Below are 22,521 nucleotides of genomic sequence, written 5' to 3'. Positions count from 1 at the left end.
GTGGGCAGCGGTGGGGGATTAGCTCAAATGGTAGAGCGCTCGCTTAGCATGCGAGAGGTAGCGGGATCGATGCCCGCATCCTCCAGCTTTTCTCCTGCTCTCCAGTGGTCCTTTTCCTTTTGATTCTCATTCAACTCGAACAAGAGTTGAAAGTAGTTGGGCGAGCTTGAGGTTACCGCTATTAAAACTTCCCAGACGAGGGTACTTGAGGGGATAATTTTTCTAATTTTAAAATTTTAGACCCATTTACTTTGTGAAGTTCACGAAATTGGTTCTTTTTCTCTCCAAAAATGGAGACAGATTGCTATCACGTCTGTCGGCACTCTGAGTCTTTTGTGATTTGTGATTGATGGCTGTACTTACAGGGACCCATCTGAGTCTAAACTGCGCATAATTAAGGGGACCTGGCAGAAAACCAAAATAAAAAACAGAACTTGGAAAAGGACGCTGCTACTTTAAACTTACGTTGAGCTGAGGAGGCGGGGACTATTCTGGTCCATCTCATCTGCGTACAGTGGGGTGCCTGGCTCGTGGCAGATCCAAGATGGATATGATAAAGCAAGGCGGGTACCTGAGGACAGGTGAGGAAGTGGAAAAGACCCTGGACCCAGAGGCTTCTTGTTGGAGGAGGATTCTAACGCCATTTTCCTCCTGGGAAGTAACTTTGGAGAGTTAATTAGAGACCACCACAGAGAGGGAATCAACTGGAGAAAAGTTCTAGCTCGGGCTGCCCTTGAGTGTGGTCTGTTTAGTTAAACAAAGACATGACAAAAACAAACACAAATACACACACTCATTGAAAAATTCAATTTAGCAGAACACACACAAAGTCTTTTCTGGTAATGAAGTCTCTCTATCCTAATTTTCTAGAATAGAGCCATGAAAAAAAGCTGTTGAAATGATATTGCAATTCTCAACACAAAATATAAACCTAGACAAAGGCAGAGATAATACCTTTTATGAGGATGACAATTGAGAAGTGAAAATACTTTTACCTTATTTCCATTTTAGGCTTCTAGACAACCTGTATATTTTTGTTACCAATGTGTACAACCTGCTGTTTTTTATTGGCATGTCTTTCATTTTCTAGGGCAGCTTCCATTTTAAATTCTTTTCAATAAAGTCTCTTTATTGAATGTATAATGATTCACTTAAAATACATCATTTTTTTTCGTGAAAACAAATTTACAAAGTAGGAAAAAGAATCCTTTTATCAGATGATATGTCCCAATTTCTGGTTGGGATGACGGGTGTTCTAGCTGGTGGGCTGGAGGAGCTGGCAGTGAAACTATAAGAACTACAAGAGCAAGAAACGGGTAATAAGTAAAGGAATTGTTAGCAACTGCACCCCAAATTCGGGTGGAGAACACATGTTTGGGACAAGTGAGCTGGGCAAGAACTCAAACAATATCTCAGGATCAGCAACTCAGGTGTGGAATGGAATTCATATAAAAAGGCTATAGATATAAGCTGAGAGGCACTATTGCCTAATGGTTAGTCATGTGGGCTGCAAAACCTGATAGACTTTCTTGTCTTTGCCATTCCCTATCTCGGTGACCTTGGGCAAGTTGCTTGACATCTTGGTACTTCAGTTTCCTCATCTGTAAAATAGGGATGATAATAATGGTACCTACTTTTAATGTAAAGCCCTTCTTACAGTGCCTGGCACATAGTAAACACACGGTGAACATTAGCTGTTATCCGTGTATGTTATTAGCACGCCATAGAGGGAAGTCCTGGAGGGAATATTCTAGAGTTTATACGAGTGTTTATATAAATATATATGAAAGTGCAGGAAAGAGGTGCTTGGATCTCCTCTGCAGGGAAAGTACAACAATTCTAAAAATAAAAACTGATGGTTAAGTGAATTATGGTATGACCATATAATAGTATAGCCTTTGAAATTTTATTTATTAAGAACTTCTACTGACTTGGGAAATTATTGAATATTAAGTGAATAAAGTAGGCACAGAGCAATATAAACAATAACAATATAAACAAGCATAAATTACCTGTAGGAAACACTGAAGAATACATTAAAATGTTAATACTAGTGATCTTTGGCTAGTAGGATTACTGTGATTTCTTCTTCCTTAAAATTTAAAAATATTTTCTAAGTTCTGTAATAACCATTTATTACTTTAATTGAAAATATAGACGAATCCTAAAAACTTAACAGCTAACATTTATTCAGCACCTCTGACAAGCCAAGCACAGTTCTAGTTACTTCACATGTGTTAACTCATTTATTTCTCTCATAAAGAAAACACCAGGCCCAGATGCCTTCAGTGGTGATTCTACCAAACATTTAAGGAAGAAATCACACCAATTGTACACAAACTTCCATAAAATTGAAGAGGAGGGAGTATTGTCTAACTTATTCCATGAAGCCCTCATTATCTTGATCCCAAAACCAAGCAAAGACATTACAAGAAAAGAAAACTACAGACCAATATCCTTCATGAACATAGATGCAAAATTTTTCAACAAAATTTTAGCCAGTTAAATCCAACAATATATAAAAAGGAAAATACATCATGACCAAATGGGTCTTTTCCAAGAATACAAGACTAGTTCAACATTCAAAAATCAAGGTAATTCATCACAGTACTAGAAGAAAAACTACACGATCATTTCAGTAGATGCAGAAAAAGCATTTGACAAAATTCAACATCCAGTCCTGATTTTTCAAACTGTCAGCAAACTTGGAAGATAGGGAGAAGGGAACTTTCCCAACCTGATAAAAGGCATCAATGAAAAACACATAGCTAACATTATACTTAGTGATATGAATGCTTTCCTCTTAAGATCAGGAAAGAAGCAAGGAAAACCATTCTGGGGTCTCTAGCCAGTGCAATATGGCAAGAAAAATGAAGTAAAAGACTTCCAGATTGGAAGGGAAGAAATAAAACTATCTCATTATTTAAAATACTGATTATATGTTGAAATGATAATAGTTTATATAGTTTGGGGTTAAATAAAATATATTAATAAAATTAATTTCATTGGTTTCTGTTTTTTAATGTGGCTACTAGAAATTTAAAATCTTATATATGGCTCATATTTGTCACTCACATCTTATTTCTATTGTACAGTTAGGTCAGAGAGGTAGGTAGGGGCCAAATCATGTCAGGCCTTAGGGATCACAGTGAGGATTAATGTCTTTATCCCTAGGGGTAATATGACCATTAATGGGATTTAAATAGAGTGTAACACATGAGAAGCAGATTGCAGAAGGCAAGAGTAAATTCAGAGACATCAGTTAGCAGGCTGGGGCGGAGGGGAGGTAAGACTAGATTGTGTGCATTGAGGGTGGAGCCCAGTGTCCTTGATCTTGGAGCCAAGGTAAGGAGTTCAGACATGGCCATTGGGAAGGCCTTACGCTAAAGTATTTGCTACTTTTAGGGACTGTCACTGTTTATTTCTGGCATGTGAACTATGCCAAGAAATGTTCAAAGGAAAGTACAATATGTTAGTTTTCTAACATTTCCTTAGAGATATGTATGATGAAGTAAAATTTATAAACAACAGATTTGGAGAAGGATTAATTATCAAGAAGAAAAAAAGCTTTCAGCCGGAAGTTTGCAAACTATCTAATGAAAGAAATGCCACTTAGCTTCTGTTAAGTACTTTTCAAGTTAGTTAATTTCATTTTTAGTTTAGCTTTTGTAAAATGTTTCTTTTCACTAAAAAATTTAAAATCACATATTCAAGCTGCCTATTGCCAGAAAAACAGCTAAACTGAAAAGATTGACAATGTAAACAGAAGGAAAATGTTAAGCATTTTGTAGATGTCAAGAGTCCTTGGTGTAAGAAGACGGACGGATGGGTGGACGGATGAATGGATCAATATTGCAGGGAAAAATTAACAACCTCATTGTCTTAGTTTAAGAGGACCTGGTCTGTAAACTATTAAGCATTGGCCTTTGTTTTGGCATGGGATTAAAGTGATTTTCAGGAGACTTAACTGGTGCTGGAGTTGACCTGAAAGTCTCAGTCCACTCATGACCTAGTGTTCCGGTCTAACTAAACCTTCTCCAGCAATGCCTACTGTCTGCCTCCATATCCACACAGTCTGGTGTTTCTCTCCTTGTTTTAATGATTTTGTCGACCACCAACTTTCTCACTTCTGGTGGGTAAAAGAAGGAAGAATTCTCCTTCCTCTACCTTAGAGAATGAGCTGAAATCAAGATCAGCCTTCCAGTTCCTCTTGTTTTCTCTTCCTCCAGGGCTGCACTCTGCCTCACTGCTTTGCTTCAAACTATATCTATTTTTTACTTTCCTTTAGCTCCACTTTCCATCTGTCTTGTTTGATGAATGGCTAGCTAGTTCCTGGAGCTAAGCCTAGATTATTTTCAAGTACCTGGATTTGCAATTATGTATGTTAAAGAGACAAAAAGAACATGGGTAAATGAAATGCTGAGGACATTCTGGAATCCTTGGGAAGTATACTGATTCTGACACTGATTCTCTGGGAACTTTCTAATGCCTCCTATTCCCCAGAGTGCTCTGTCTTGTTTTGCAAGTTGGAATCTAGAGTTGATGTTGCTTTTCTAACTATTCTGGGGTTAGAGGAGTTTCATATCACCCTAACCAGAAAGTACAAAATCCACCAAAAGAGAGGAACCCAGTTCCTGCCAGAGAATGCTTCATATATATTTCAATTTTCCCCAAAGGTTTTTTAATATCTTATGTTCTAGGACTGGTGTCCAATATGGTGACCTCCAGCCCCATATGGTTATTTAAACATGTTTAAATGGAATAAAATTAAAAATTCATGGACTTCCCTGGTGGTACAGTGGTTGGGAATCTGCCTGCCAATGCAGTGGACACAGATTCGAGCCCTGGTCCAGGAAGATACTACTTGCTGTGGAGCGGCTGAGCCCGTGCACCATAACTGCTGAGCCTGTGCTCTGGTGCCCACGAGCCGCAACTACTGAGCCCACGTGACACAACTACTGAAGCCCGCGCACCTGGAACCCATGCTCTGCAACAGGAGGGGCCACCGCAATGAGAAACCCATGTACCGCAACAAAGAGTAGCCCCCACTTGCTGCAACCGGAGAGAGCCCACGTGCAGCAATGAAGACCCAATGCTGCCATAAATGAATGAATGAATGAATGAATGAATGAAAATAAATTCAGTTCCTGAGTTGCACTATACACATTTCAAGTACTCAATAGCTACCTGTGGCTAGAGGTTGGCCAGCACAAATGTAGAACATTTACATCATTGCAGAAAATTCTAATGGACAATGTGCTGTAGAGTATGGGGTGGGGTAGCTTAGTGGATGAGTCAAAAGGTATCATTCTGCGCAACTACTTAACTTCATTGAGCCACAGTTGGCTCAATGGAGATAATAATATCTACTCTAGAGAGCTATCCTAAGAAATGATTGGTACTCTGCAAATATTTATTATGTTTGTTGTGGTGGTGTAGTACTAAAGTAAGGGATTTTAGAACTTCATTTTCTCTCTCCCTGAGATTAGGAACACACTGAGATCTACATTTCGCTGGACCCTGAAGTCTGGGTTCATTTGGCCTGGTAGCTAGAGGTTGAAAGAGGTCAAGAGTCTTCTCTTTCTGTTGTCACCCCTCAGTGCCAAGTCCACCGTGGGCGTAAACTCAGGTTCTTAGGGACCCATCTTGCTTCCTTTGACTTATCTGGGGGATTTGGGAAACTTCTGGAGGACGTGAGAGCCATGGTGGTTTTGCTTCAGCTTCTCAATGTGTCTAAACACACCCGTACCGCAGTGTGGTAGGACTCAAGAATGGGGGGAAATTGGTGCTTCAAACTATGGCAACTTCCTGTGTAATTACCCCTGATTGGTTTCAACCCCCTGTGCTAGGGTGTGGGTAGGAGAGGGGAGGAAGTCATGCACCACCCCTATAGAGTCCAGGGTACCTTCAGGAGCCTAAGCTGGTTTTCGCATCTCTGTGGAGGCCCAGGTCCACTGCAAATTCCAGAGCCTTGAAGCTGACTTCAATTCTGATTCATTTCCAGAATTTTTGCCATCTCTCAGACTCTGAATGATTTGGGAGCAGACTAAAATTTTCTGGTTCCTCCCTAGGAACCAGAGTGCTACCCCCGTGTCCCACTCCCAACTCACATGCCCCCCCTATAGATGCCTGGTCTCTGAGAGGGGGAGGAGCAGGAATGGAGGAAAGAGGATGAGGAGGGGAAGGTGGTTCTTATCCATCAACTTGGTTCTTCTTCCTGCGGGCTTCTTGCTAGTATCCTCTGTAGCTTCCAGGGGCAGTTCTAAGACAAGATGAAAGGCAGAGAGCAAGAAGGAGCAGAGAGTAAAAGGAGAGGGTAGGGTTCAACTCTCCATCAAATAATTCACCTGGGGATTCTCAATGTTCATGCAGTTTCAGAGTGTTTTTTTCTACAAATACTGCTAAGTTAGGTTATGAACCCCACTCACAGATAAAAGAACTGAAATCCAACTAGGTGAGGTCACGTTCCTAGGATCACCAGGTGAGGTGGACATGGGAGCTGGACCTCCTGACTCCCTGCGCAACCTCTCACTGCATCATCTTGGTTGCTCTGGCTCAGGCATCTGAGTCACCCCTGAGGATTCTACTCTCATAGCCACCAGAGTCCATTTCCTCCTTTCCTTCCCCACTGCCATTCGTCACCTGGTGCCAGGGCGTCATGACCTCTCACCTAGGCTATTGGCAACAACCTCCCATCTGGTCTTTAGCCGGGCCACCTTCACAATGACCTATCCCAACCACCACTGAGATTAATTTCACCAATGCACAGCTCTCAGGGAAACGTCCCTGTGAGACACTCTCAACGACTTCCTGTTGCCTAATTTATTAAGTGGTAAAAACTCTTCAGCCCAGTATTCATGGGCTGCCAATGTGCCAGAAGCATGCTCTGCACTCCAGCCCAAAGCACCACACGCTCTGAGTGTTCCCAGCACTCCTGTCTGCTTCTGTGCCTTCTCTTGGAAGCCCCACCTACGCCCCACTGCCCACAGAACGACATGCCCATTGGTGTCTAGGTTCCTCAGTGGATCAATGCAAATGCCACCCGACCCATGAAGCCCTCCTGATTCCTCCAACTCTGGAATTCTCTGTATTTTTTTTTTTTTTTTTTTTTTTTTTGGTTTTTTTTGGCCGTGCTGCACGGAATGGGGATCTTAGTTTCCCGACCAGGGATCAAACCCGCGCCCCCTGGAAGCGCAGAGTCTTAACCACTGGACCACAAGGGAAGTCCCTGAAGTTCTTTATCACATTTTGTTTTGTACTGGGGTTCTGTATATGCGTGTCTTATCTCTACTATTTATTAGACTGAGCTCCTTGAGGACAATGACCTGTATCTTGTTCGTCTTTCAAGACACATGATAAACACTCAACAAATATTTTTTGAAAGAATGAATTCCTCTTAAAAGGATAGGCTTGGCTATAGTGTATAGTATTAGTTTAAGTGCTTTTCCTTAGGTTGCAAGGTCTTTTACAGTAGAAACTTCATCTTTCTTAGAAAATAGCTCTCATATTTTGCTCAGACCTCCATAGCCCATGTAACAATAAACACAGTTAACTGTCTAGGCTAGGTGAACTGAATTAACTCAGTAAAACAATGTCACCAATTCCCTTCTTCACTGTAAACAGACATTGAAAGGAATAACAAAATTCTCCAAAGATCCCTGAAATGTTTATGAATACATATAACTTATTATTAGTTAATAGAGCTTATTAGATTCTCAATAAACTCTCAGTGCACACAGCACTAAGGGCACACATAACCAGTCACAACGATCTACTCCTTACTGGTAATTAAGTGCACCCTGGGGCTGTGTTAACAAAATGTGTTCATTGTATGGGGTTTTTTAAATCAAGGAGAAATAAAGCTGCAAATTCATTACATAAAAAAATAGACATGTGTTTCTTATTTCATTTTTGATCTGATTTTAAATCTTTAAATAAAACATATAGATGAAACAGTTGTTTCACAAAATCCTGGCAAATATCAGAATTGAAATTGATGACTCAAGAGCAGACCAAGAATTCTCAGAAATGACCAGGGAAACTATCATTTAAAAAATCAACTTGGTAAATGAGACAAATGCAGAGGGGTATAGATATTTCAGACCAGATAAAACCCAGGTGTGGAAGCAGGATTCCATTTTCACTTCCACTGAAAATGGCACTGATATTTGTCCCCCACTATATGGCAAAATAGAATAATGAGTCTGCCACCCCATGTGCCAGTTACTACCTCATTACTGATTGTTGGTGCAAACTAAAATTTTTAAAGACTGCCAAATTTTTTGTGTGTTTCTAGGTGTGTGTAGGGGTGGTGGTGTATAGGATGAAGGAGGATTAGGGAAAAGAGCATACTAGAGCTTTATTACACAACTTTAAAAAAAAATTGGATCAACTGGTGTTTGGATTTTTAAAAAATTTTGCGGGGCTTCCCTGGTGGCGCAGTGGTTGAGAATCCGCCTGCCAATGCAGGGGACACAGGTTCGAGCCCTGGTCTGGGAAGATCCCACATGCGGAGTGACTGGGCCCGTGAGCCACAACTACTGAGCCTGTGCGTCTGGAGCCTGTGCTCCGCAACAAGAGGCCGCGATAGTGAGAGGCCCGCGCACCGCGATGAAGAGTGGTCCCCACTTGCCACAACTAGAGAAAGCCCTCGCACAGAAGCGAAAACCCAACACAGCCAAAAATAAAATAATTAATTAATTAATTAAAAAAAAGTGCACTTAAAAAAAATTTTGCGGATACTTTTATGGTGAAAAGATTTGAAATCAGTTTTTTTTTTTTTTTTTAATTTTTTTTTTTTTAAAGGATTTTCTTATTTATTTATTTATTTATTTATTTATTTTTGGCTGTGTTGGGTCTTCGGTTCGTGCGAGGGCTTTCTCCAGTTGCGGCAAGCGGGGGCCACTCTTCATCGCGGTGCGGGGACCGCTCTTCATCGCGGTGCGCGGGCCTTTCTCTATCGCGGCCCCTCCCGTCACGGGGCACAGGCTCCAGACGCGCAGGCTCAGCAACTGTGGCTCACGGGCCCAGCCGCTCCGCGGCATGCGGGATCTTCCCAGACCAGGGCTCGAACCCGTGTCCCCTGCATTAGCAGGCGGATTCTCAACCACTGCGCCACCAGGGAAGCCCTGAAATCAGTTTTTAAGTTGAAATTTTTCCCATTTCACAACCCTCACAAAGATGAAATATTTAACACTAAGCAAGTCTTTTTAGTTGATTACCCTTGTGAAGCCAGGATAATGATATTCAAGACGTGCTTTGTTTGTTTTCACCTAAGATAGTATGATCATGCTACTTTTGGTGACTCGCTTCCTAAATTCTCAAGACAGAAATGGCATTCGTTATACCGTGAAACTCTTGGACTACGTTCTCCCCGGTCCTGGAGAAGCCCATCACCCAGCCGTTACTGATTGCTCACAGGGGGCATAGCTCAGTGACTCGGCACCAACATTTGCATTTGTTGTTGACAACTGTCGGCTTCACCTCCCTCTCCTCACAACCCCATCTAAATGGGGTTTGTAATCCTCCTTCCCACCCACTCTCTTCACTCCCTGGGGTGGGAATGTTGGCCCCTGTTCTCTGTCACCTGTCAGAATCCATCCTCCTGTCACTGGCTTATATGGACAAGTCTGTCTGCTGTCATGTGACCCTCGGCTGCTAAAAACAGCTCCAGCCCCACTCTGAACCTGGGCCTGAAACAATGTCCTCCACGGAAAGAAACGTAAAGGACACTTGATCACACAATCCTTGGAATTATTTCCAGGAATCACTTGCAGAAACCATTCGAAGCACCCTTTCCCTGGCAGAGCGCACAGGGACGGCCAGGAGATGAGCGCATCTTTGAATTACAAGTCTTTTTCCAAAGAGCAGCAGACCATGGATAACTTGGAGAAGCAACTCATCTGTCCCATCTGTTTAGAGATGTTCACGAAACCCGTGGTCATTCTCCCCTGCCAGCACAACCTGTGTAGGAAATGTGCCAGTGACATTTTCCAGGTAGGTTTGTTTGGAATGTAGGGGGTGGAAAAGATCCCCTCTTCTCCGAATCAAGCGCTTAACTTTGAGGTCATTTCTTTAGAAAGCTGTATAAGGTTGCATTTGTTTAAAAAAAAAAAAAAGTTTTTAAAGTGATTTGCTTTGTACTTTGCTGTCAGCCTCCTTCTTACGCTCAAATCTAATTTTCTTTCAATACCAAGAATCATACTTGTTTTAAAAAAATTGAATCTGTCTCAAAATTGTAAATGAATTACTGCCCAAGACATTAATGTTGGAGTTTCTGGCTGGAACTTTTGGTTATGAAAATGCTGGGTGGAAAAGCACCTCATGCTGAAGGCGGTACATGGCACTTGACTGTGGATAAGTGCTGGGCCTGCAGTTCAGGACCACTTGCTGATAATGCCCTAAGGGATGATCTCACAGCAAGCTGAAAGCAGGAGTTGATGTTGTTCATAGTGTAACAGAGAGTGAAGGGAAGCCTCTGGAAAGCTACCTGTGGCATTACTCAATTCCTCTTTTCTTGCTTGGCGAGAACAGGCCTCTAACCCGTACTTGCCCACAAGAGGAGGTAGCACTGTGGCCTCGGGGGGCCGATTCCGTTGCCCATCCTGCAGACACGAAGTGGTTTTGGACAGACATGGGATCTACGGGCTTCAGAGGAACCTGCTGGTGGAAAACATCATTGACATCTACAAGCAGGAGTCCACCAGGTAGGGTTCTCCTGTGTGTCAGACACATCTGAAGCTTGTCTTTATTATTTGTTTGTTTGTTTTAGTGGGTCACTATACTGAATGCTTGTTTACCAATCAGGGGCTAATTGTTTTATAGGAAAATGTTTTTCCAAGTCAGTCCTTCCCAATGGGAGTGAGAGTTGCTCTTGGGAGGAGAGAAGGAAGCTGGGGCCCATGCTTTTGTATCAATTTCAGAATGAAGTAACTCATTAACACTAATCCAGTCCAGATGGTGATATTGAAAGAGGCATAATGCTGCCCTACCCCCAGCCTTGTATTACATCCCTTGTAGATGTTTCTGCGCTACACAGCTCCTTTATAGCTGCAGATTCTACACAGCAGAAAAATTAGAGTGCAGAACTTTACAGAAAATGAACAGAAATGGCATCTCCCAAAATCGGCCTGCCCTTAGTTCAGTCAGTCTCAGTTTAAAATTATCTAGAGGATAATAATAAAAACAAAATCCTCTGACATAGTTAGTTATGGTAGTGACTCTGGGAAGTAGCAAAGCAAGGTAGACTCCTGGGATTTAGCAACTTGGAGTTTAGAGACATGGGAGGAAAAAAAATGATGGAGCTCAGGTTATGTTTCCCTATTCTCTAGGTTATTCTTCCTGAATACTCGTGGCATTCAGCTGCTGATTGACACGCAGCATATACATCAGTCATCTTTTTATTTTTTTGAAAAGGGCTTCTTATTCATCGAATCACACTGGCTATAGAATTCCTTTCCTAGAGACAACACAGGGGGAGTTCATTCCTAGAAGTGCTGGTGTGAGGAGCCCTTTTTCAACTGTACACAAGGCAGTCAAGTCCATAGCGCTTGACAGCAATACTGAGACCATCTAGAAATGATCTCACTGTGCTTCCTAGTAGGAGACACGGATTCACGGAACATCTGCAGGGCTCGAAGAGCCTGTGCTCTTAGAAGGAAAGCTGTTCTATAAATCGAACATATAATTATTATAATTGCTATGGCTATTCATTTCTGCTTAAGATTCAAAACTAAATTAGGTAGTGCCAGGATATAGATGGCACTGGGAAGAAGAATTGCTGATGACATATTGCAGAGATACAGAGTGGGCTATTTCCCTCGCTTCCAAAATCTCTTGAGAAGAAGGAAAGTACCGCTGTTGTAATTAAGATCTGATCTCATTTTTTTTCATTATTTTAAGATGCAAATAGATACACTGTCTCTTAAAAAAGTTAACCAGCCAATTAATAACCAACTAATTATTAAGGCTGTTTATATAACAACTGATTCAGTGCCTGCAACAGTGCCTTGCACAGAATAGTTGCTCCATAAGTACCAGATGTTTAAGCAACACCATAAATCTTCTTACACGTTCTATTTATTGCAATAATTTTCTGTTTTGCTACTTGCCACAGTGAGAGCTTGAATGATGTGAAATAATAACAATAATTGTTATGTAATCCCGAGAAGAGGAGATGTTAAAATCTGTAGCGTAACACTACGTGACACATCCTGGCTTTAAAGTCTATGCAATGCATCTGCCAAAACTAGTGCCTAGGTGAACAAATTAAAAGCAATGAACCAATTTCTAACAATGAAGCACACAACTGAGTAGCCTAGTGGTGTTTTTGTGATTATCAAATTCTTCTTATGCTGCTGTTTCTTGAACCTGAGACTTGCCTTTGGGACATTTTTAATTGGTAGCAAACCCACAAACTGTACAGAGAGCTCGGGCACATGTTTGGACATAAACCCAGTTGTTCCCTGAGGGCTGGCAGCTTTACCAGCCCAGAATCCTAAGCCTCAGGGTATGTGAGGTGACTCTGGAATAACTTTGATATACAGAGTGAGATGAACCCTGGCCCACATTAAGGTGGCAGCAGAAGGGGCAGGGGCTGGTCAACTCTGGCCTCCCACAGAATGGCTAGAGATTGTAGGTCTCAATAAAACCTGGGCTTCTTATCTAGAATTCTGCCTGGTGCTGAACTAGCCACAGCTTGGGGGTGGGGGGGGGGGGCGATGCGAGAAGGAACGAATTTCACTAATATTAATAATGAACATAACGGGACTTCCCTGGTGGTCCAGTGGCTAGGGCTCCACGCTTCCACTGCAGGGGGCACAGGTTCAATCCCTGGTCAGGGAGCTAAGATTCCACATGTCCCACGGCCAAAAAAAAAAAAAAAAGAACATAATAATTAACTTTAAAATACAGCAAGTCAAACTAATATGTGTTGAATATGCGTCAGCCACTGCTCAGGGTGTTATACACATGAATCATGTGTAATTCTTTAATTCTCACAAGTATTTTAAATATTTTATTGAAAGTAATTCCTATGCATATGCATAATTTTAAACATTCCAATCGCACTACAAGGCCTCTAAAGAGAGCTGCATTCCCTGCCCTACTCTCTCTTTGCCCCCAAGTCTCACTCCCTAGAGTCGGCCACGTTTAATTCTTTCAGCTATTCTTCTGCCATTTATCACCCAGTGATGTGTGTATGCTACTAGCAGGCTCCTATTCTTTGGTTTTTCAGTTTTAGACATTATCTATTGACTTCACTGTAGACAATTAGGGCTGAGCCCCCGCGTGGTTGGCTTTACCTTCTACTTTTCTTTTACTCTCCCCTGGGTTGAAACCCTTGTTTCCTGGATCCTTTGTCGTCCTCTTTGTTGGTTTACTCTACTGTTTTTGTGGAGCACATCCTCAAGTAATCCCCTAAAGTGTGCAAAAAGTCCTCCTCTTTCCAGTACCCCCCACCGCCCCGCCCTGCACTCCTGCCTTCTGGGTGCCTGGCCTCTGCAGTCCCAGGGCCTTTGCCTGTAAAGCTGTAAAGCTTGAGCAGCTTGTCCTGTGCGCCTTTACCCTGCAGGCTCTCAGCAGAACCAAGACGCATTTCAAGCAGGTCACTTCCCTTCGTCCAGCTGTTCCCAGTTTCCAACATTTGGTTGCATCTCTCCTCTGCTGTCATTTTGCTCATTTTTTGTCCTTATTGATTTATACCTTTTTATTCCCTTACTCTCATTTTAGTGGGATTTCAGCAGGAAACATAAATAAATAAATGCATGCGTTCATTCTGTCATATCTAATTAGAAGACTCCTAGTCCAATTTTCAGATATGAGTAAAAGCTGAGCCTGAAAGAGTTGAAGGAACTCGCCTAAGACCATACAGCCACCACTTGGAGAAACTGAGTTGGGATTAAACTTTGAGATCAGTTTGACTGTAAAAGTACTGCCTGAACATGGAAGCAACCTAAGTGTCCATGGACAGATGAATGGATAAAGAAGATGTGGCACATATATACAATGGAATATTCCTCAGCCATAAAAAGAAACGAAATTGAGTTATTTGGAGTGAGGTGGATGGACCTAGAGTCTGTCATACAGAGTGAAGTAAGTCAGAAAGAGAAAAACAAATACTGTATGCTAACACATATATATGGAATCTAAAAAAAAAAAAAAATTGCTCTGAAGAACCTAGGGGCAGGACAGGAATAAAGATGTGGATGTAGAGAATGGACTTGAGGACATGGGGAGGGGGAAGGGTAAGCTCAGACGAAGTGAGAGAGTGGCATGGACATATATACACTACCAAACGTAAAATAGATAGCTAGTGGGAAGCAGCAGTATAGCACAGGGAGATTAGCTCGGTGCTTTGTGACCACCTAGAGGGGTGGGATAGGGAGACGCAAGAGGGAGGGGATATGGGGATATATGTATACATATAGCTGATTCACTTTGTTACACAGCAGCAACTAACACAACAATGTAAAGCAATGATACTCCAATAAAGATGTTAAAAAAACCCAAAAGTACTGCCTGAAATGCCTCATCAGCACCAGATGCCCATCCTTCAGGAAACTTGAGGATGGTCCCCGAAACCCCAGAGAGCAGAGGGAACAGGCTACAGACTCCCTGAGACTCGCCTGCGCGGAACGGCTGGGGGCCACAGCCAGCATCTGGCACTGAGACCTGAACCACAACTGAGAGCTCGGACACCCTCACCTCATGAAGTTGCCTTTGCGTCTTTATTCTACGTGCCACATTTGTCCCAGGTCTGTTATGTGGCGTAAGGTGTCTGAAGGTTTTCATTCTACGCCCATTTGTAAGTGGGGGAATGCCTCTCGGCCTGTGTTGCCACCTGAACAAGAACAACCTAATAAGGAATATTGCAGGCAGTCCTTGGTCTGTATTGCATAATGAAAAAGTAATCACAATCGACAACTAAATGAAGAGCCCATGGCTGTTTCCACATTTTCAGTATTGCATACCCTGCAAATATCTGAGCCCTACAATATCGTCTCTGGTCAGAGCTGCTAACATCGGAGCAGCACGTGGGACGCAGGCTACCCTCGGGAAATGCCTCGGGGAGAGGGGCTGCAGTAGCATCAGCTGTGCTATCTCCCAGTTAATGTGCTCTGGACGCTTGCTTGACATTTATTACGAGGTGGAGGTACAGGGGAGGGAAGCTTTTAGAGGTAGAGAAGCCTTTGGCCAAGCAGAGACTGAATCACCACTCCTAGTCTCTAGATTACCCCCGGAGGCCTTTGTCATTTATAAGTGGAGTCTTCAGGATGTTGTCTGGTCTTTTCCTTTGCCACTCAGGAGAGCCAAGTGACTAAGCTTTGCCCATAGTTCACACGCCTTCTCCAGTTTTATGTTAGAGCACAGGGAACACTGTCCACGAATCTGGCAAATTCCCTTTTACTTCTCATTCATTCAACAAATATGTACTGAGCACCTACTCTATGCAAGGCACTGTTCTTGGCACTGGGAACCCAGCAAAAAAGGAGACAGACCATGGCCCCTGCCCTCATGGAGCTCACATTCCAGTGGAGGAAATAGACCATAATATATATAATGGAATATTATTCAGCCATACAAAAGAATGAAATATTGCCATTTGCAGCAACATGGATGGACCTAGAGAATATTATACTTAGTGAAGTAAGTCAGAGAAAGACAAATATTATATGATATCACTTATATGTGGAATCTAAAAAATAATACAAATGAATCTATATACAAAACGTAAAAAGACTCACACCAGGGCTTCCCTGGTGGCGCAGTGGTTGAGAGTCTGTCTGCCAATGCAGGGGACACGGGTTCGAGCCCTGGTCTGGGAGGATCCCACATGCTGCGGAGCAACTGGGCCCGTGAGCCACAATTACTGAGCCTGCGCGTCTGGAGCCTGTGCTCCGCAACAAGAGAGGCCGCGATAGTGAGAGGCCCGCGCACCACGATGAAGAGTGGCCCCCGCTTGCCACAACTAGAGAAAGCCCTCGCACAGAAATGAAGAAAGCCCTCGCACAGAAACGAAGACCCAGCACAGCCAAAAATAAATAAATAAATTAAAAAAAAAAAAAAAAAGACTCACACCAGACATAGAAAACAAATTTATGGTTACTAAAGGGGAAAGGGAAGGGGGAGAGGGATAAATTAGGAGTATGGGATTAAACAAACTACTATATTAAAAAAATAGAAAAGCTACAAGGATTTCCTGCATAGAGCAGGGAATTATATTCAATATCTTGTAAAAACCTATGATGGAAAATAATCTGGAAATATATATATGTATAACTGAATCACTTTGCTGTACACCTGAAACTAACACAATATTGTAAATCAACTATACTTCAATGAAATAAAAATTCAGTTCCAAATCTGAGATGCTTCTAAATAATCATATGTTTGGGAAAATGAGGCAAGATTTTGGATTTGTATTTAAATTTTCCAAACAATTCTGAAAACTATTAACAGCCTCAGTCTTTGGATAGGACATATCAAAATTCCGGATTTCGTATAAGTAGGCTAAAACCACCCTTCCCCCCATGATCTCCAGAGGGAGCCTATGGCATCACAAGGTGACATAATTTTGATCTTGATGTATTCTAACACCTAAACCACGATGATGGTTAGGGAAATATACCAGGTCCTACTACGTGACGTGAACCTGGGCTCTCCAGGTGATTTCGCAGCTAACAGGTTATCCTTAAGCAGCAATAACTTGTCACTACCTCTCTCATGCTTCTTCATTGCTTGAACATGGTGGTACCCCGGAAGTGCAAATCTCACTAGCACATACAAACCCAATGCTCCATTATGACCTGGGCAGCTTTGAAAAGTTTTGGTTGGTTTGGTTTGGGAAAACTGAAACTTGCGGATTATCTGTGAGATTTGGACTTCCGGGGTACCACCATGTCCCAGAACAACATTTTGCACCTTTCTTATTGCCTAAAGTATTCCGTGTAATTGTTCACATTCACTGAGCACATACTACCCCACTCTTAACCACTGCTGAGTCCTCAGGAAGTTATGTACATTTAATTTTTTGTGCTAATGGCAGGAGAAGACCCAAACAAATTAATAAAGCACTCGCTGATATTTTTCCTCTTTACACACAACTACTTCCAACCAGCGCCGAGACGAATTATCAGAGATTTGGGCTCCCCCAGCCCACCTCCACGCTCACTCCTTTTGCTGGGGCCAGAGGCTGCAGCGGTGGGGTAAACGGGCCTCCCCAACGCTGGTGCAAACTTGAGATTTAGTTTATCGGCAACCTTCTCCTCTTTACCCGTAATTGTAAAGTCTCTCTTGAGAGACTTGTGAGCACGTGGAGATGGTGCTGAAGCAGCTCCTAAGGAAAGAATCCGGTGTTCAGCTTTCAGGAATTGCACTCGCCCGTTTTTAAACCTTGAAATTGGCCAATGGGGGGAATCCTCACACCACAGAAATTGGCAAATGCTACAGGTCACAGGCTCCACGTCCTCACCCCCAGGCTGGTTGGAAATTTGTCAGGACACCGCTGATAAACCCGTAGAGAATGTGGAGGGCTCTGAGCGCATGAGAGGGGCTCTGGAAGTCTGCGGGGGTAGGGTTGCTGGGGGTACAGGGCCTTGCGGGGTAGGATGCGATCCTGATCACCCCGTTGAGCCCCCCGGCTCAGCTCTGCCACAACCAGAGCTGACACTTATCTACGTTATCTCCTCCCAGACCAGAAAAGAAGTCCGACCAGCCCCTGTGTGAGGAGCACGAAGACGAGCGCATCAACATCTACTGTCTGAACTGCGAAGTGCCCACCTGCTCTCTGTGCAAGGTCTTCGGGGCGCACAAGGACTGCCAGGTGGCTCCCCTCACGCACGTGTTCCAGAGGCAGAAGGTAACAGAGGCCTTTCCGCCCCTCCTCCGAAGCCCCTTCCGAGGGCCTGCGTCGCTGACCCGCTGTCCCCGAAGGAGGGATGCCCAATGCGCACAGGGCCCTGAGGCTGGGCGGGCGCGGAGGGTAGAGCCTGAAGGGGTGCTGCGCCCCTGCCACGTGCTTAATGCTCTGGAGGCTGGTGGGGAAGGTGGGGGAGGGAAGAGATGCAGCGGGTCAGGAGGGGGTCCGGAGGGGGAGGGTCGCTGTGTTTGCGCCCGTTGGAGGTTGCTGAAGCTGAGCATTGTTATGGGGCTCGGTCCGAGCTCAAGCTGCTCAAACATTATTTGAGGTTCAGACTATAGGTAATAAAAGGATAACTTTTTACTCCACTCAGAATATTTTTCTTCGTTCACCAACCAAAGATTCCTTTGGCCTTCCTCAAGGCCTTTTCTCCCGCACTCCTAGTTGGTAGAATTACAATGAATGACATTGCGTGAAACGTTCCCTTGGGCTGGCCCTCAAGCCTTGGCTAAACTGGCCTCCTAGCCTTTCAACCTAGGCCAGCACTGAGGGCACCGTCCATGCCCTCATCCCCCTCATTCTGACCAAATACAGGGTGTCCCAGCTTATCACTCACCTGCCAACCTGGTTTCACCCACCGGCAAGTAGAAGCTTATCCATTTGATGCAAATAAACTGTGGGGTTGTGTGCTCGGAGAGCTGCAACCAAGTCTTGGCATCTAGAATTTGAGAAGCTCCACATCTCGGCTTCTTCCTGTAAGAATCAGAGATTCCACATTTGGTCAGTGTTTTACACCAAATACAGTATAGAGTTGGAATTAAATTTGGAAACCAAACTTTGGGCAACACCAGTTGCAACCAGTGAGCACTAACTGCTAAAGAAGCAGGATTTAGCAAGATGTCCATAACATTTATTTATTTTTCAATCCGCTTAAGACTTTGTTTCCCTTTTACCTGCCCCCCCCCCCCAAGTCATACCTGTTAGAACTGAATGGTACCTGTCTCACACCATTCCCCTCAGAGCCCTGAGGCCCATGTGGGATGGACAGAGGCAGGCTGGCAGAGCTTCCATCCCGCTCTGGTTTGGCCAAAGCAGCCTCACTTTTTACCTATTGGGATTATTTATTGGCTTCCATTTGAAGAAAGGGTTCTGCAGCTTTAAAATGTTTTACAACCACTCTTCTGGTCCAGTCTTCTCAGTTTATATGTGAGACAATGAAGGTCCAAATTGATTACATGTTTTGCCCAACATCATAGAGAAGTTGAAGGCAGAGTTGGACCAAGCATGTAGGTTTCCTGCGTCCCACGCATTCAGTGTTTCTTGTGCCCCAGAGGCCAGCCTTGCGAGGGGGTAAGTAAGAACAACGGAATCGCTTTGGGGTCCAAAGAGTCCTGAGAGGAATTTCAAGTTGAAATTTTTTTCCTGGAAACAGTTGAATGTTAAAGTTTCAAGTTTGTCATGACTTAGTCTAGAATATGAGTATTTGTTTGAATCTAGCGTGTAGAGGCTGCGTAATAGGTATACATTGAAAAAATGAATATTTCTCTAGTGAAAATGATCCTGAGCTGCACTAGACAAATAATTCATTTTGGGCCCCTGATGTCACATTTTGGTCTTCATTCAATAAACAATTCTTAGAATTCTTTACCCTGAATGTGCTATTCTCTATGGCCTATAATTCGGTGTTCTTAATGTTTTTAGCAGGGTCACAGTCTCTATTAAGAATTTGATGAAAACTATGAAACTTCTTCCCAGACAAATGCATTTATACACACATCCATTCAGAATTTTATTTACAAGATCAGGAGGTTCTCAGGCCTCCCAGCCTCACTGTTCCTCCTTTGGGGGTTCCATGGACCCTAAATTAAGAACCCATGAGGACACTCCTAAGATGAACTCACAGTCAGTGCTGACTAGAAAACCCCTAAAATCTTGCACCCCTCTTTTCTCTCCATTAGTCTGAGCTCAGCGACGGCATTGCTGTCCTTGTGGGAAGCAATGATCGGGTCCAGGGAGTGATCAGCCAGCTGCAGGACACCTGCAAAACGATCGAGGTGAGTCAGGTGGCCTCAAGGGAGTGTAAACCGTGCCTGAACCCCTGGGGTTTTGTGGCTTCCTCAACGCCACCCTAGAAATCCCCGTTCCAACATTTCAGTCTTTCCGTATAGGATGACCTCCTTCCTGATGTGTCTCTAAAATATTGACCTCCTGGCACAGAAAAGAGAAGTTACCACATGAGGCAACAAGGCAGATCTTACCACATTTATCAAGGTGGTTGTTACAGGTGTTGTTCTTTCTTGGGCAACCCGTTTTGAAAGATTAGCTACAAGAAAAATCAGTTTCCAGTAGTGACAATGAGTGTTTTCCACCATCATAGCACAGTTTCTTTGTGGAAATCTAAACGGTCTTAAGAAACGCTAGTTGGTGCTTTAGAAAGTCATGTGCAGATTTGAGCTGCATATCTAAGCTCTAACAGTGGAGTTGCTGCCTGCCTGCAGGGAGAGAGGGGATCAGTAGCTGGGAGCTCACTGAGGCTAGAGTCCCGGCTCCTTCATCTCTGCTGGCCCTCTGTCTGGCCCGGTGCCCGGCACATAATAAACACTCAATTAAAAACTTGATGAACAAATGGCTCACACTTAGGTTTGGCATGTGAGAAATATTGGGAATCCACTTTTTCTCAGGATCAAATATAAACTGTATAAATGCTGAAGCCAAAGGGGTTTTGCCACGTGGCAGATGTCTTTTCAAGAATTGAAGGTCCACAGGTTAGGTCAGCCCTGCTGCATGGGGGCAGGTGCAAGCCACCTGGGTTTGAGTCCAGGTCTTTGGCTCTCTAACCTGGAGCAGTTTATTACTACTCCCTGCTCTAAGCTGTGGGGTTGTGTTTTAGTTGGACCTCAGAAGCCTGTACTGCTCAGTTAATGGCATGTTGTCCTTATTGCTGTGGGCACGGCCCCTCTTGTTATCTATTTATGACCTTTTATCCCCATTTCCCACTCCTGTTCTTTTCTCTGTAAATAACTACTCTAACATGTTTAATGTTCCATTTACCTGTATTCCTACAAAATGTGTATCGTTTTATATGCATGTCTTCTAATTTTATAAGTGGTATTTTGTTGTCCTTCTCATTCTGCTTCTTACTTTTTTTAAACTAAATGTTATGTTTTAAGATCCATTCACATGTACATTCATTCCTTCAGTTTTCTCCTGGAAAAATAGGGCAAAGTACCCATTTTATAGAGTTAACCGTGAGGAGTTAAATAAGCATAAACATAATGCTTAGCCCAGTGCCCGGCATATGGTGAGTGCCTGATAAATGCTCTAATCTTACCATTTTATCGCTTGAAAGGCAAATTCTATCAAAAGCCAAAGGCCATTTCCTAGATGATGACTTCAAGATGTTGGCCAAAATCATCTCATTTTAGATTTACACATCATTAAAGTCAGTCTCCTCTCTTCCCCATACTCACATTCCTGAAAAGATTCATGATGGATCTGGAATCCATTTATAGAAGGAGAGTTTTCTCTCGAAGAGCTCAAAGAGATTCTGAAACAGACAATATAAACTTTTTTTCTTTTTACTTATTCACAGTAAAGGCCAAATACAACTTAATCATTAGGCCATGAATCAGCACTCAGTGTGGTACACACTGAGTCCTGAGTGTATAAATAGGAATGTGTTGCTTGTGGGCAAGTGAGGTCATCTCTATGCTGGTCTCTGCTCGGGCCTCCATCAGAGTCCTCTGTCAGGGGAACGGGCTTTCTGTCGGGGACGTTGAGGCTGGAGAACACAAACGAGAGAAGTCCTATGCGGCACGCTGGGCCTTGAGCAAATGCAAAGGGCTCTGCTCCATTTAGGCAGCATGGGAGGACACTAAGAGGGCGAGGAGAGACTTGACAACAGGTTTGCTTCCTGGAGACCTGTCAGGGGCACAGTGGGAAGCAGCTGTTTGTTCTTTCATTGAGAACAAGACAAGAAGGAACAGGTTTGAAGTTAAGCCCGCAGAAGGGATTAAGTGTAGATATCAGAAAGAACTTCCTGAGAGTGAAGGTCAGGATTATAACCCCTACTGTTACTGAAAAACATTGGTCGAATGTACACACTTTTACGAGCATTTTCACAGTTCCCCAGAGGAAGCTGTGTAATTTCCCCCCAGGAGGCTTCAAGATGTGTCAGCAAATTGTCAGGAGGAGTCCATCCCCTTTACGCATTTCATGCACCCCTGGGATTTTAACTTAAGGAAATAAGATGAAGACGTGGTATATAAACAGGACAGAATGTCTGTATTCATAGGGGGAAAACGTGCCAGAAACCAAAAGTGTAAGAGCAGGGAATAGTGGGATGACAGGTGATTTTCAAGGCCTTCCTTATGTATGCCTGTATTTCACATTTTTCTAAAGCGAGCCTGAGATTTTTAAAATAACCAATAAAAGAAAGAAAGAAAGGATACATGAATGAATAGGGCTCAGATAAGCACAGTTCTTTCAGATCAGTTTAAGTGGCTCACCTAGAAACACAGGGATTGGCTCAGAGCCCCACAGAGGTCTCTGATTTTATGATTCCTACTTGATGCAAATACCCTCCATTTGAAGAGGCCCTGAGGACAGAGACACAGCTATAAATGGCCCCATCCTGCGCCTGGAATCCCTTAGGTGGCCTCCCG

General features: G+C 43.4%; 1 protein-coding gene and 1 non-coding gene across 4 annotated transcripts in view; both read left to right on the top strand.

The window, feature by feature from the left end:
• Positions 1-12: 12 nt before the first annotated feature.
• TRNAA-AGC (transfer RNA alanine (anticodon AGC)) lies at positions 13-85 on the top strand. The gene has a single exon. It is a non-coding gene; the product is annotated as a tRNA-Ala (tRNA).
• Positions 86-9,660: 9,575 nt separating this feature from the next.
• Positions 9,661-22,521, top strand: part of TRIM55 (tripartite motif containing 55) — a 42,319-nt gene continuing 29,458 nt past the window's right edge. For 2 of the 3 annotated variants that reach the window (XM_007185001.3, XM_007185002.3), the window contains exons 1-4: positions 9,661-9,996; positions 10,534-10,706; positions 17,692-17,857; positions 19,816-19,911. In XM_007185001.3, the coding sequence (XP_007185063.1) occupies positions 9,829-9,996; positions 10,534-10,706; positions 17,692-17,857; positions 19,816-19,911 (603 nt within the window). In that variant the 5' untranslated portion in view covers positions 9,661-9,828. The remainder of the gene's footprint in view (positions 9,997-10,533; positions 10,707-17,691; positions 17,858-19,815; positions 19,912-22,521) is intronic. The other variant, XM_007185003.3, reaches the window with a different exon arrangement.

The sequence above is a fragment of the Balaenoptera acutorostrata genome, chromosome 17, assembly GCF_949987535.1.
Source record: "Balaenoptera acutorostrata chromosome 17, mBalAcu1.1, whole genome shotgun sequence".
In the NCBI taxonomy this organism is placed as follows: Eukaryota; Metazoa; Chordata; class Mammalia; order Artiodactyla; family Balaenopteridae; genus Balaenoptera; species Balaenoptera acutorostrata.
The sequence above is the reverse complement of the archived record's forward strand: the minus strand, read 5'-3'. Positions and strand labels throughout refer to the sequence as shown.